Source organism: Callithrix jacchus, chromosome 14 (assembly GCF_049354715.1).
Source record: "Callithrix jacchus isolate 240 chromosome 14, calJac240_pri, whole genome shotgun sequence".
Lineage (NCBI taxonomy): Eukaryota > Metazoa > Chordata > Mammalia > Primates > Cebidae > Callithrix > Callithrix jacchus.
The window spans coordinates 70,877,279-70,892,783 of record NC_133515.1 but is presented as its reverse complement, the minus strand read 5'-3'; the positions used below and the strand labels follow the sequence as shown (position 1 = coordinate 70,892,783).

Sequence of the window (15,505 nt, the reverse complement as noted above, 5' to 3'; positions counted from 1 at the left end):
TGGCATTAAGCATTAAAAACTCAAACTGCAGGAACTTTCACTACTATTTGCTTGATAATATGGAGAATCAGGCAAAACTGATCATATGCCACTATGAAAATCATGCAGTTAATTAATAGTAATTCAAAGTATAGTTAAGGTAGAAGTGAGAATTTCCCAACAGCAAAGCAAAACAAAATAATCCTCACCTACAAACTGTTTTTTAAACAACATACATGTAGAAGACAATAAACTGTACCAGAAGTTGTAGCCACATATTAGATGTAAGACAGCCATATTTAATATCAGATTTTGAACAAAGATCATTCAATAAACAAAATAAAATCTAATACAAAAATTATTTCCAGATATAAAATATCCCAATTATATGTCAGAACTGACTATACATTTTGAATAGCAGTTCAAGTAATACTAGAAATGAAACTGAATTAAATTTACATTTAAAAAAAATTTAAATTAGAAACCGCAGGGAACAATGTACATTTTGATTTTAAGCTGGAAATCTTATAATTCACTATAATTATACTTCCTACATAAAATCAGTTAACTTCTTAAAAAGGTAATAGTTTAAAGTTGGTCTGCATATAATTCATATACAGAAACAGAAAAAATATACTAATATGCATTAAAAAAATTAATATTAAAGCTGTAGGTCCAATGTCATAATTATAATGTTAACAGTTTCATTTTGGAAAAGTTGAAAACCTTATTAAAAATTTAGGACTAAGTCAAGAATTACTTCAGTAATCAATTTCATGCTGTTTTAAACTACTAATTTCAAGATTCTAAGTTCATTTACTTGCTCATTTATATCATAAACATGTAAAGCTATTAAAGCATTTATTCTTAATGGGTTTTTATATATCACCTTATGATTTGCAGTATCAGGGGGACTTACCTTGCTCCAAAGATCTATATTCATAGACCTGCAGAGGGCAGCAAAGGATCAAAAATAAACCCAGGTTAAAAAAACACGAAGTTATAATGCATTCACAACTATTTTATGTAATCTGTACAGATGAAAGTATTAAAATTAATAAGTAAATAAATGTTTGCTGTATCAGGATGAATTTTTAGAACAAGGTAATTTAGAAAGGTTGACACTCACCCATTTCAAATATTCAAAATAGGCTGGGTACAGTGGCTCACGCCTGTAATCCCAACACTTTGGAAGGCCAAGGCAGGCAGATCATCTGAGGTCAGGAGCTCGAGACCAGCCTGGCCAACATGGTGAAACCAAGTCTCTACTAAAAATACAAAAATTAGCCGGGCGTGTTGTTGGGCACCTGGAATCCCAGTTACTCTGGAGGCTGAGGCAGGAGAATTGCTTGAACCCAGGAGGCAGAGGTTGCAGTGAGCCCAGATTGGGCCACTGAGTTGGACAAGAATCTTTGAAGAACCACCCCTAAATCTTGGAGTCCAAGTTTGATGCTGTAAGACATTTACATAGTCTCAAAGTAACTGCCCACAGATTGCTTGTTACTTGTAATGGGAAAAATAGTAACTACATAATGGAGAAATCACAACACCTCGACCAGGTGATCAAAATTAATGAGTCAGATCAAAGTATTTAAATATAATTCCGAGAAGGCAGAGTATCACTCATGTGGTCCTCCAGCTAGGGATAACCTGAAGCTGTAACAGTGAAGAATAAGATGCAGTAAAATAAGATAAAAATTAGGTATCTTTTGGTTAGGCTACAAAGAGCTTTAATTCCAAGGAATCTTAACCTGCCAGTAGCCTACCACATCTGAAAAATAGGGCAAGGAAAGTAGGGAAAAAAATCAGAGTTTGCAACAAAGTGAGAGGCTAATGTGCCAAAGCGCATAAGATTAAGTGGTAAAACTTGCAATGGTTCCTTTGCCATATCCTGAACCCATTTGGGCTTTTTATGAATCCTGCTTCTCAACTATCAATTTTGTCAGGCATGGTATTATGATGGTTATGTTGTTTTATTTAAAATAAACTCTGAGATATGTACTAAAGTATTTATGGGTAGATGACAAAGATCTATAGTTATTTTTAATGGTCCAGGAAAGAAAGAGAGAGAAGGGGAATGGTAAAACAGGACTGCCAAAATCTTGGCTGTTAAAGCTGGGGGATGGGTGGACATGGGAGTTCTACTTCCATGAAGGTTTGAAAACTCCATAATAAACACACACACACACACACACACAAATACCATGTCCAGTCTAAATTTTGTAATTCTGTTTTAACTCTCAACGTTAGTAAGCTGGGCTTCCATTTAAAAAAAAAAGAAAAGTTACTTTAACCGTAACTTTTATCAAAGTATCAACTTCCTGTCAAAAAAAAATAGTTAAGATATTAAACTGTCCTCACACCTGGTGTGAAGTACCTAAGGAAGGCATGGAGATAAACTTTCAAAATTACACATATACCTAAAACAACTGAAAATGACTAAAAGCACTACCTTGAATGTGAAGCTTCATGGTGAATGGCATAGGTTTGAAATAAAAACAAAAACATACAGAATCCTTCGAAACCAAGTTGTTGTAAGGAATGGTTACCACTTCCTAATCCAATGCAATCCAACTTCTGGCCCCAAACTCCACTGAAACTACTCATGCTAAAATTACCAATGATTTAAATTCAAAATTCAACTAACATTTTTTGGTCCTCTTTGACTAAGTTTTGGAATTTGTGGTGTTGTTAGCCGTTATCTGCAAGGTGCTACTCAATCTCTTTCAGAAACTGTCCTTCCCTACCGCCCCTTAAAAGTGACCCAGATTTTGTACAGGGTTCTAAGAGCATTATATTTTTTTATTTTAAAGACAATCCTGCATGTAGGTATTTAAGTTCCTTGTTTCACAGCAGAGAAAACAAATTTCATGAGGCGATGTAAAGCATCTTCTCCTGGAAGTTCCATAGTCCCCTCAAAGGATCCACAAATTGTGAATGATCTCCCAATGTTTCCTGTCCCCCTATCTACCTTTACCTGTACCCTCCCCCTTGAATATATGTCAATCTTAACTTCATCATGTAAACCTTTCAATGGCTCAAAGCCATGACTCAAAGGTGCTAATATCTTAATTTAGAACGAGACTACTCATAAAGACCCCTGGGCTACCATTTTGGCTTTATTTCTTGTCATTATTTCATAGTTTCTTAATAATTTCTTAAGCTTGTATTTCCCCAGTTCCACTTTTCTCTCAGCCTCAATGCCTCTGCCTGAAAAACCCTTCCCTTCCCCTCTACGAATTCTTATTCATCCTTCAATAGCTATCCCAGCAACTTCTCCGCAACTCCTGCCCTGATTCATCCCTTCCCCGACCTTGGCAGAAGACAAGTACCTTCTATAAACATTCACAGTTAGGAAGACTAGTTTACGGTTGCTTTCTTACTTTCCTATGGTGAACACGCTGGGGTAGGAAGTTTCCTATTCATATTTGAACAGTCCATTATGTAGCATTCATAGCCCTTGGCACACACTAATATTTTCTGAGCACTCACAAATGCATTAAGCAGTCTTCTAAGCACTTTAACTTATTTAATGGTCATAACAACTTCCCTTTAAGCACAATTATCAGAGCCATTATAAAGATGAAGAAACTGAGGAGCAAAGCCCTTTTAAAACTTATGCAGGCATTTTCTGAGTTAGCTGTGATGCAAGACTGACAATTTGCATCTAAATTTGTTCCTTTCCAATACCCTACTGCAATACAAAGATTTTTTTCAATGACATATAAAATAACTGGGAAGTACAGATAACTAAAAATAAATATTACAGGTTAAAAGCAGACAGAGAAGTGGTAACCAATTTAGAAGTAAAAAGAATGTCAAATTCCAAGACATCAGTGAAGTAAACTGGAACCAAACTTATACAGTAGAATCTCCATTACCAAGGTAGAAGAAAGGAGACCACCCTGAGAAGGTCCCTTATATCTTCTCCCTCCGCTCCACAGTTGGGAGGCTACCCTGCTCTCCAGCAGCAGCAACAAACATCTGTATGATTCTTCTCTGGAGGGTAAAACAGTCAATCTCTGGATAACTGAGAATTAAGTAACTATATAGCCTACGTGATAAACATAGGAGTCCCTAGTACTCTCCCCCATGCAGTATCCTAAGGACTTTTCGTTAGGGAATGCCCCATCCTATGAGGAAAGACACAAAGATACAGTGACAACCTCAACAGCCACTCAGCTATCCCTAGAACAAGGCTCCAAGTCAACACACCCGACTAACAAACTCAGAGCTTCAGATAGCTTTTTGCATTTCCTACTTTTAAGGATTCCAAGATATCTGGGGTGGGGTCGGGGGAGGGGGAGGAAAACAATATACACACACAAACTTGGAGACAGCAGACAAAAAGCATGAATAAGGAAGCCTTACAAAAAAGACTATTATTAATTTCCTATGAGAGGCCAGGTGCAGTGGCTCATGCCTGTAATCCCAGCACTTTGGAAGGTCAAGGCAGCCAGATTGCTTGAGCTCACAAGGGCAACATGGAGAAACTCCATCTCTACAAAAGATACCACAATTAACCAGGCATGGTGGCACACACCTGTAGTCCCAGCTACTTGGGAGGCTGAGGCAGGAGAATGGCTTGAACTTGGGAGGCAGATGTTGCAGTGAGCCAAGATCATGCTACAACACTCCAGGCTCGGCAACAGAGCCAGACCTTGTCTCAAAAAAAAGAAAAAGAAAAATTTCTATGAGAGATAAAGACTTGATATCTATGAAACAGTAAGATGTTATTTTATAAAAGAAACACTTGGAGAATGCAAAACCGATTTTGGAAATAAAAAAATGTGACAGCAGAAATAAAAACTTCAGTGGAAGAGGTAGAAGATGAAGAAATATCACAAAAAGTAGAACCTAAGAACAAAGAAAAGGGAAGTAGAAGAAAAAAAACAAAGCACCAATCTTAGAGTTTCCGAAAGAGAGAAAATTATATCTAAAACTAAAATTTTCCAGAGCTGAGGGATATGAATGGCCAGATTAAAAGAAGCCACTGAGCATCCAGCACTATTGACAAAATAAAAATAGAATAAAATAGAATAAACTCATACATAAGGTTGCTCTATACTGAAATGTCAGAACACTAGTGGTCAGGAGATTCTTCTCAAGTTCCAGAAGATTCTAGAAACTTCCAAAAATCATTCTAGAAACTTCCAGAATACTAATGATAAAATGAAGATACTACAAATTTCCAGAGATTGATTAATAAGTTGCTTAATTGTCAAATGTGAAAACAATAGTGATAAAGGGAAGATTCTACAAACTTTCAGAGGATGTTCTATAAAAATAAGTCACATATAAAGGGTCAGGAATCAGAATGGCTAAAATCTTTCAACAGTAACACCATAAAGAAAGAAAACATGAAACAATGCCTTCAAAATTCTAATTACAAATTATTTCTAACCCAGAATTCCACAGGTAGGCAAACTACCAATTGTATCTGAAGCTAAAATACAGATATTCAAGGCAAGGCCTCAAAAAATTTACCTTCCATATGCTTTTCTCAGGAAGCTACTGAAGGCTGTCCTCTACAAAAGAATAAACTAAGAAAAAGGAAAAGTATTAGATACAGAAAGCAAAAAGATTCAACTTGGAAGAAAAGAACAAAAGAATCTCCTGGAAGAAAATGTAGTGAGAACCCATGTGAAGGAAAGCAACTAACCAGTCCTTGGTAGTGGACCATCACCACCAAGGTGCCTGTCACTCTCTCTCTTTCTTAACCTAAGGTAACAACGGACCTACATTATCTGTATTGTTTTGACCACGTAATGATAAAATAGTTCCTCTGCCTTTCATGCCTTGCTGCTTGGACAGACTGAGGACATTCATTTCACCCACTGAAGTGTTCTACTCTGACATATTCCTGAAAGTTTAAGGAAGTGAATTTAGATGCAGAACACATTAAAGTATCTGTAGATACTTCTGCCAGATGTCTACTACTTGGGCACAGACTTCCCAAATACATAAATTCATCCACTTTCTCAGGACTCACTCACACGTGACCTTCCCCACTGATTTCCCTAGAAGGAGCTTTTGTAAACTTTTAGGAAAACTGAAGCCAGACCCCAATCCAGAGACTATTCAGACTGTATTTCCTGGCAGTGTTGCTTCTTCCTTATTGCGAGGTTTCTGTTTTTTAATAGGTCTTTCAAAACTAAATTATATTGTTTGGTGATTATATTAAAGTGGACTATTGGGAGGCCAAGAAGGGCAGATCACGAAGTCAAGAGATCGAGATCATCCTGGCCAACATGGTGAAACCCTGTCTCTACTAAAAATACAAAAATTAGCTCGGCGTGGTGGTGTACACCTGTAGTCCCAGCTACTAAGGAGGCTGAGGCAGGAGAACTGCTTGAAACCAGGTGGAGGATGCAGTGAGCCGAGATCGTGCCACTGCACTCCAGCCTGTGCGACAGAGAGAGGGCATCATGAGATTGAGAAGGAGCATACAAGAGGCTTTTAGGATCCCACTGACATTCTATGTCCTGGTCTCAGTGGTGGGTACCACGTATTTTATCTTTTTTATATAGTACATTTAAGTTTTAGCCATGCCTCTGGATATATAACGCAGTTCACAACAAAAAAGAAAAAATTGTATTTCCAAATTCTCCAAAGGAATACAATAGTGGAGTCATTTTTGAACCCAGGCAGTTTGGCTAAGAGCCTTGGCATTTGCTATTTGATAAATTGACAAATTTTAGGTAGAACTCATTTAAGTCAGGGTTCTACATTTTATTTATATTTTACACACCATGTGATCACGGCAAGTTAATTAACATTTCAATATCTCCGTTTTCTAATATTAACAATGGAAAGACAAATTCTCGTCTTCTCCTCTTCCCACACCCAAATGAAGTTTGTGAGGAAGCAGCATTTAAGAAAAGACATTGTTTTCTCTACACCTAATTCCATTTACACTTTTCTTCCGGTTTAAAGAACAGGTTTGGAGAAAAGGTTAACCCCATGAGGTCCAATTTCAGCTTTCAAGTGAGATTTTTTTTTAGCAGGATAACAGAATTTTAAAGAAAAATGTTGCCAAATCATTAAGAAAATTAACCTTCTACTGCTATTATAGACAGGAGTCTACAAACTTCAAACAACTCTAACAGTACTTTTGTAAATTTCATACAGCACTGTGAACAGCCCCCAAATGGTTCCTAAATGAGAATATTCTTTTCAAAAATTTTTAATGCTTCTTTAAAGAAACAGACAGGGCAAGCAGTATAGCCATTTATTCTTCTTTCCACTGTACATATTAAAAAACAGAGACACTGAAATGTTCATTAGCTTGCCATGATCACATAGCATACAAAATATAAATAAAATGAAAAATTCAGACTTAAATGAGCTTTAACTTTACTAAACACATCCTCTCCTCTAGTTGCCCAATGTATGTATGTACGTTCCTCCCATCTCTTTCAATCCTTCCCCCAATTTTCTTGTTTTTATATAACATTTCTGTTATCTCTGAGCTCAAACTAACATATATGCATTCAATTTCCATTCCCTACTAAACTGCGGTTTTTAAAAAAAAAATCCACAAAATATTTTATTTCACATAATATTGAAGGCAGAGCAAAATCAAACATATTCAACTTGCTTTCCTCCAATGTAAAACAGAAATCAAATTAAGAATATAGTGTTAGGCAAGAAGAATAACCACACTGCATGCCGGCGGCAATCCAGAAAGTTCAGCTAACACATGTGGGGCAGGAAGGGTTAAAATCAAAGAGCCAGGCTGGTCTTGAACTCCTGGGCTCAAGCTGATTCTCCAGTCTTAGCAGCCCAAAGTGCTGGGATTATACAGGTGTGAGCTGCCACCTGGCCTCAAAATGTGCATTCTAACAATGAAAATGTATATCCAAATTTCCTTTAGGTTTAGCTAAAATGACTGTGATATCTAATTATAATGTTCTTTAATTTTTTAGATTTCAGATTAACTCTGAATAATTATTTTTGGCAATGGGTAACTTTTGGTGAATCTCTTATGAGCTAATCCTTGTAGGAGTTGCAGGTAGTTAACCCTGGCTCTATGGGCAATGGCACAGTTGACTTATAACTCAATGCCAGTGAGTACTTAGTTTCCTCCTAGTCACTCAGCCAACTCTGAGTGACTGAGTGGAACCCTGAGAAGTACGATAGGTGACTGTTTCAATAACTATATTAACAAAGGGATTTTTAAATATATATACTACTTAATTTGACATAAAAAAAAATACATTGGCTACATTAATGCCAAGATAATGGATTGCAATTATATCAATTACATTTTGAATTTTTAGTAGTTTTGGGGGTAGAAGGAAAAGAAAGAAATTTACCTGTAGGCACACAAGTTCTCTGAGTTATGCACATATTCTTATGAATAATGCAAAGTTACTACAACCTAAAATTTTTCTTTAGCTACAATAAGAAAAATTTAACCAACAATACAGTTTTAGGACCTACATGTTGAAATATGTTCCTGGAAGGAATCCATTTAAACTTATTTTTACTATGTCCAGAATAAAGAAGGTTTTGCAAATGTGCAAACATTGGAGGCTCCTGGGTAGTATCCCCTTTGTTAAACATATTTAAAAATTTTATCTAACTTTCAAGTGGAAAGTTAAAAAACTAATCAATCTATGGCTATTTTTAAACCCAGGAATCCATTAAAAGTTTTAAGTGCTAACAAATAGGGAAAGAACCAAAGATAAGGTAATCCATTTTCCAATATTTTCAATGTATCTACTCAAATAAAAATATAAATAATCTGAAAGAATAAATTCAGTTATAGCATATACAATCCAATCACTTAAAAAGAAAACAAAGACACCAAGATTCTCAGAGCTTCCAGCTGGGCTTCTTCCAATACAACAGTATCAAAACTCTCCTCTTAAAGATACTCAGTAATGCCCAGGCCGGTGGTTCATGCCTATAATCCCAACACTTTGGGAGGCCAATGCTGGAGGATCACTTGAGCCCAGGAGTTTACCACCACCCTGGGCAACATAGCCAGACCTCATCTCTATTTAAAAAAAAAAAAAACCTCAATAACTTTTTCATATACCAAACTGGACACCCTCTTTCTATAGGGCTACTCTCCTACATCTCTGTAGCTTGCAACACCAACTACCATCTCCTTTGACTCCTTCCAGTAACTATCCAAGATCTCATCCTTACATTTCTCTCTCATTTCTTTACAAGGTTAAAAAAAAAAATCATATATTTCACATGTGATAGTGGATAAATATCCCTCAAATGCAATACCATATAAATTGACAAGAAAAATTGTATGACCTGTAGAAAACTGGCAAAGAATTTAAATAGGTATTTCATGGAAGAAGAAATCCAAATGGCCAATAAGTATGTTCTAACCCTGCTTAATAAGGAAGATGCAAATCGAAAACTATACACTGAGATGTCACTTCTCATCCATCAGCTAGGCCAAAATTAAAAAGCACTGTAACATCTAATACGTTTAAGTTTGCAGGGAAGTGAGTACTCTCATACATTGCTGACAGAAGTGTGAATTGCTAGTCTAAGTATGAACGAATACAACTTTTTCTGGAAAGTGGTATGGCAGTAACCATTAAAATAAAGAATACATATACCCTTGGAAACGGAAGTCTCTTTTTTACATTCTAGCCACTGAGGGGGGAAAACGTACACATAATATATATACCTACACACGCATGCATGTGCACACAAACACACATATATACAGACATAATATTTAATGCACCACTTTGTTCTGGTAGTGGCAAAAATGAGAAGCAATCTGAGTCCATTAATAGGGGAGTGATTAAAAATTTATGGTACAGCCATCCATGGAATCCCCTCCAGATATTAATAAACACTTAGGTTTATATCATAGACCAAGAGGTGTCCATGAAGTATCGTTAAGTGAAAAATAAAGATGAAGAGTAGTATGTACAGCATGACATAGTACTTTTGCTTAAATGAAAGAAAACTTCAAACACCTCTTACAGGTCTCTGCTTCTATACAGAGAAAAGTATGGAAGGACACACTCCAGGCTCTTAATTTTAGCTTCCATGATAAGGGTTTTCATAGGAGAAGGGAAAGCACTTCATGAATTCCATTAAATTACAGTCATAATTATATAACATGCATCTTTTGTGGGGAAAGATGAGCTGTAACTTTCAACAAATTCTCAAAGGGATCTATGACTCATAATAGATTAGGGCGGCAGGTGCAGTGGCTCACACCTGTAACCCCAGCACCATGGGAGGCAGAGGCAGGAGGAGCACCTGAGGTCAGGAGTTTAAGACCAGCCTGGGCAACATGGTGAGACTCCATCTCCACAAAAAAACTTAAAATTAGCTGGGTGTGGTGGTACACATTTGTAGTCCCAGGTACTTGGGAGGCTAAAGCAGGAAAATTACTTGAGCTCAGGAGATGGAGGCTGCAGTGAGTCATGTTCAGACCAGTGCACTGCAGCCTGGGTGACAGAGCAAGACTCTGTCAAAAAAAAAAAAAAAAAAGAAGAAGAAAATTATGAATCACTGTTCTACATTGCTTCCCTCAACAGAACAGCCTAGGCAATATAGTGAGATCCCATCTCTACAAAAAAAAATTAAAAATCAGCCAGGCATGATGGCATGCACTCGTAGTCCGAGCTGCTGAGGAGAATAAGGTGGGAGGATCACTTGAACCTGGAGGTTGAGGCTACAGTGGGCCATGACTGCACCACTGCACTCTAGCCTTGGGGACAGCACAAGACCCTATCTCAAAAAAAGAAACTCATCCTTGTGTAACTACCAATAACCGATTCAATAAGGACTACCAATGGCTGCTAAAACCAAGGAGGGAAAAGTGATGAAAAAACAGGGTAGACACAGTTTCAAAGTATCACCCCATAGTCTTCTTAGTAATTACAAAGTGGATGAGGTGCGTCTACAAGAGAGATGTGGGAACCCCCACCTTAGCCAAGTGATCAGACTTAGCTGATGGCATCAGTATTGCACACCTGCCTTTATGTCTGTAGATATGATTCAATATAAGAAGTGCCCATCACCTAAGAAGTATTCTTGCTAAAAATGTTTAATCTGAGTCTCATCGTAAGAAAAAATCAGACAAATAAAAAATGTGGAGGGGACATTCCAGCCTGAGCTCTTTAAAAAAACAAAACCCAGTATTATTAAAAGACAAAAAAGGTAAAGAAATGCTCTGAATTAAGATAATAGAGATGCAGCAATCAAATCCAATGCATCAACTTAATTGACTCCTCAGTCAGAAAGTGAAACCATCTATAAAGGAAACTGTTTAAAGTAGGAAAATCTGAACATGGACTACATACAGCAGATGGTGGTACAGTAATGTTAATTTTTCAAGAGTGATATTGATGATATATGATTATAGCCATGATGACCTTATTGTTAAGAGAAATATGCTGAAAGATCCAGGGTCATAATGTCTATAACTTCAAGTGGTTAGGCCAAAAAGACTGTGTGTGTACTTTCTGTGTAGAGCAAGAGGGTATGAGAGAAAGTAAACAGGGCAAAATATTGACAACTGGAAAATCTACACAAAGGGGAGTACGGTATCCGGGTGTGGTGGCTCACACCTGCAATCCCAGCACTTTGGGAGGCTGAGGCAGGTGGATCACCTGAGGTCAGGAGTTGGAGACCAGCGTGGCCAACATAGTGAAACCCCATCTCTACTAAAAACGCAAAATCAGCCAAGTGTGGTGGCAGACATCTGTTATCTGAGCTACTCTGGAGGCTGAGACAAGAGTACTGCTTGAACACAGGACACGGAGGTTGCAGTGAGCTGAGATGGTGCTACTGCACCCCAGCCTGGGTGACAGAGCAAGAGTCAGTCTTAAAAAAATAAAAAATAAAATAAAAAAGGGTAGTACAGGAATATTCCCTTTTACTATTCTTTCAGCTTTTCTTTATGATTATCTGTTTTCAAAATTACAAGATTGAAAGGGCAAGGTCATTAACATTCTCTGAGCTCAAAGAAGAGGAGACTGATACTATACTGAATAAAAATTACCTTGTAATTAAATGCTCAAAAAAGCATTTAATAAGCTGAATATACATTTGCAAATTTGTCTGTAACTCCAACTTGCCATTTTCAAACAGAGCTTTCTTCCTGGAATCTTTACTAAACCTGTGTGCATTTGTGCATTTCTTGGAAAAGATGATACAAGGCTGCCTAAACTTAATTCAATCACTGAAAAGGAAGAATTAGCCAGGGGCAGTGGCTCATGGCTATAATCCCAGCATTCTGGGAGACTGAGGCAGGCGGATCATGAGGTCAGGAGTTCGAGATCAGTCTGATCAACATGGTGCAACCCAGTTTCTACTAAAAATACAAAAATTAGCCAGGCTTGGTGGCACACGCCTGTAATCCCAGCTACTTAGGAGAATCACTTGAACCTGGGAGGCAGAGGTTGCAGTGAGCCACTGCACCCCAGCCTAGGTGACAGACCGAGACTCCATCTCATCTCACAAGCAGGGGGAAAAAAAGGAAGAACTAGGTAGAGGTTATTTTAGGTAAACTGAAAGTATATTTAAAGGTGAGACTATCAGTATTTTCCCTCACGCAATAGGTCAAAAGGACAGGAGATACTGTCCATATTCAGGCAAGGAACACTTAAGTTGATCATCTTACCTCCTAAAGCCTAGCAGTAGGCTACCTCTTACAGACTGCAATGAGAGAGGCGATGTATTTGATTCCACTGTAAAAGAAAATGACCATCATTAAATCTCAGACCAAACAAACCAAAAAACCCTATATTATCAAATAGAAAACGTATTACCTTTGGTTTTCAGTTTGGAAATTGCATCTTAAAAATAAAAATGTTTTCATACAAAATTAGACATCACAGTAATATATACCTGCAATGTAAACTACCCTTTTAATGTATTTTTACTTAATTTTCATGAACATATACAACTAATAAATTTATAAATACTCTTTCATATAAATGGCAATTACTAGTATACCAGCACACTGAGTCAGCCCAACAGACACAGTAGCACCATGAACAGAGAGACTATAATCCCCCATAGGACTTTTGTTCTTTAAAGACAGTCTTTTCTCAGAGAGGCGCTGGGTTCTATTGAACCATTCATATTTCCTCATTTCCTTTTCCACTATGATCAGTGACCTACACTCACACAAGAGGAACCACCTAAAGTAATAATAAAATAAGTCATACATCTGTTATGTAATTGACTTATATTGATCTTTCACTTTTCTGAGCATTTGTGTGCTCTACTACTCATTTTGACATTTAACAGTCTACAAGCTCATATGTTTCAACGCTGACATTATAAGCCTGATTGGCCATTGTGTAAGAATCACACCTTACACTGACTCTTCACATAACCCTTGCCAAACTAGCAAGGGATGAGATCACAGGAGGCATTGCCTGAATTTATTTTTCCCTGCAATTGTATTAAAACAGGACCATGTTATAAGTAAGAGTTAATCTTTTCACTATAAACGTAATGTGGCTACTGAATAATACTAAATGGATGGGATTAGAGAGGAATTCATAGAAGCAAATTCTGAAGACAATAAATACAGTTTAAGTGAAGGTTAGGATACCTATTTCATTAAAGGAAAAATCCCATGGGAAAAGTCATGGCCCATTTTACGACGTGTTCATCTCCTCAAAAATAACAAATTAACCCACACACATAAGGAGAATTGTTTTAGATCAGCTGTTATATTCCTTGAACAAGAAGCCTAGGTTTCTTAGTGCTTTTACAGCATTTGAAAAATCTAAAAATCATTTTTAAAATGGCCTGTATTGAGTTACTCAAGGAATTTTAAAGTGAACACAACCAAATGCCTCTCAGCAGCTTTTAATTGTATGTGAGCAAATTAATTTTCCATGTCTACAAACGCAAGTGGGAAAATGCTTCTTATGACTCCAAAACTTAATCAAGATAATCCATTTACTCTTCTCCACTACCTGACATTTCCTGTGATGTAGTAACCAGCAGTGCATTCCTATGAGCTGTCTAAAGCACATATGAGCAATTACAGAACTAACTGCTCTTCAAAGATTTGTAAATCAAAGAGGGAGGGGAAGGCATTGACAGGAGAAAGCTCAAAGACTTGGCAAAGTTCTTGGCATTTTTCTTTTTCAAATTTAATACACAACCTCTTGAAATTTTATTTTTATACTATTCAAAATAGTATTCCACAGAATACTGTCAAGTTTTTATTCATTAAAATGGTGACCAGAACCATCTCAGCTGGAAGGCTGCTGACAAAAAGCATCTAGTTTCCTTAGCAACAAACAAGCCTGAAAAATCAAGAGGTTGACAACGAAGTGGAATGGATGACATGATAAACGGAAAAGACAGCTCTCATGGATCCACCTTGTGAGCCCAGATTCCTCTGCTAATGCTTCTCTGTTTTCTTCTTGTCAGTATGGAAAATCTATATATTATATCGAGTGGAAGGCAAAATGAATACACTCAGATAGCAACTGGCAATAATATTCAATATTTGACTCAAAAAACTACAACAGTCGCCATTTTTCACATTGGACACTTTGCCTTTCCCTTACAATATTACAACAAATATTTCAAGTGACATGCACAAGTACTACATACCAATAACCTGGTCTGTACAAAGCTTCCACCTATACAGTTTGAATATAATATTAATGAGAGGTTAACTGCTAACATTTTAGGGAGCTAAAAATTGATGTATGTCTGTGTTTTGTTTGTAAATGACACACTTTTCAGAAGATCTAAAAAACTGTCTAGTAACATCATGGACATGTTAAAAAATAATGTCTCTTAAGAATGTCTTATTTATTAATTAAAAATAAAATGCAGGCCAGGCGCAGTGGCTCACGCCTATAATCCCAGCACTTTGGGAGGCTGAGACAGGTGGATCACTTATGGTCAGGAGTTCGAGACCAGCCTAGCCAACATGGTGAAATCCCCATCTCTACTGAAAGTACAAAAAATTAGCCAGGCATGGTGGCACATGCCTGTAATCCTAGCTACTCAGAAGGCTGAAGCAGGAGAATCACTCGAACCTGGGAGATGAGGAATGCAGTGAGCCAAGTCTGTGCCACTGCGCTCCGACCTCGGTGACAGAGTGAGACTGTGTCTCAAAAATAAATAAAATAAAATAAAATGCAGTATGGTGAAAAGAATAAAGTCTGAAATCTTACTTCTGGTTCAAATCACTAACCTTGGGCAAATCATTTAACTTCTCTATGCCTTTCCTCATCTAACAACAGAGAATTTTATTAACATGTGATGAGCATTATAAAGCACCCCAGCATTTAAAAATGTTTAGTAAACACTGGCTGTATCTTTATTAATGAAGACTAGAAGTCTTTATAATAGATAGTTTAAAAAACTATCTACTATATCAGAAACAGTATCACATTTCATTTTCACAACTCCCACAAGTTAAGTAGTACTATCCCTGTTTAGCAAAACGAAAGCAGAGACTTGTTATAAGTCACTTAATCAGTGGTCGAATTATAAAGAGTATCCAAGTCTTCAGGGTCTCCAGTCCAACCTTCACCCTAACACCATA

The 15,505-nt window shown here is 37.1% G+C and overlaps 1 protein-coding gene across 1 annotated transcript in view; it reads right to left on the bottom strand.

Annotated features, from left to right (window-relative positions):
* Positions 1-15,505, bottom strand: part of LRPPRC (leucine rich pentatricopeptide repeat containing) — a 113,814-nt gene that overhangs the window by 62,068 nt on the left and 36,241 nt on the right. The window contains exons 14-15 of the mRNA XM_008980761.5: positions 12,599-12,665; positions 899-926 (exon numbers count right to left, since the gene is read on the bottom strand). Of these exons, the coding sequence (XP_008979009.3) occupies positions 899-926; positions 12,599-12,665 (95 nt within the window). The remainder of the gene's footprint in view (positions 1-898; positions 927-12,598; positions 12,666-15,505) is intronic.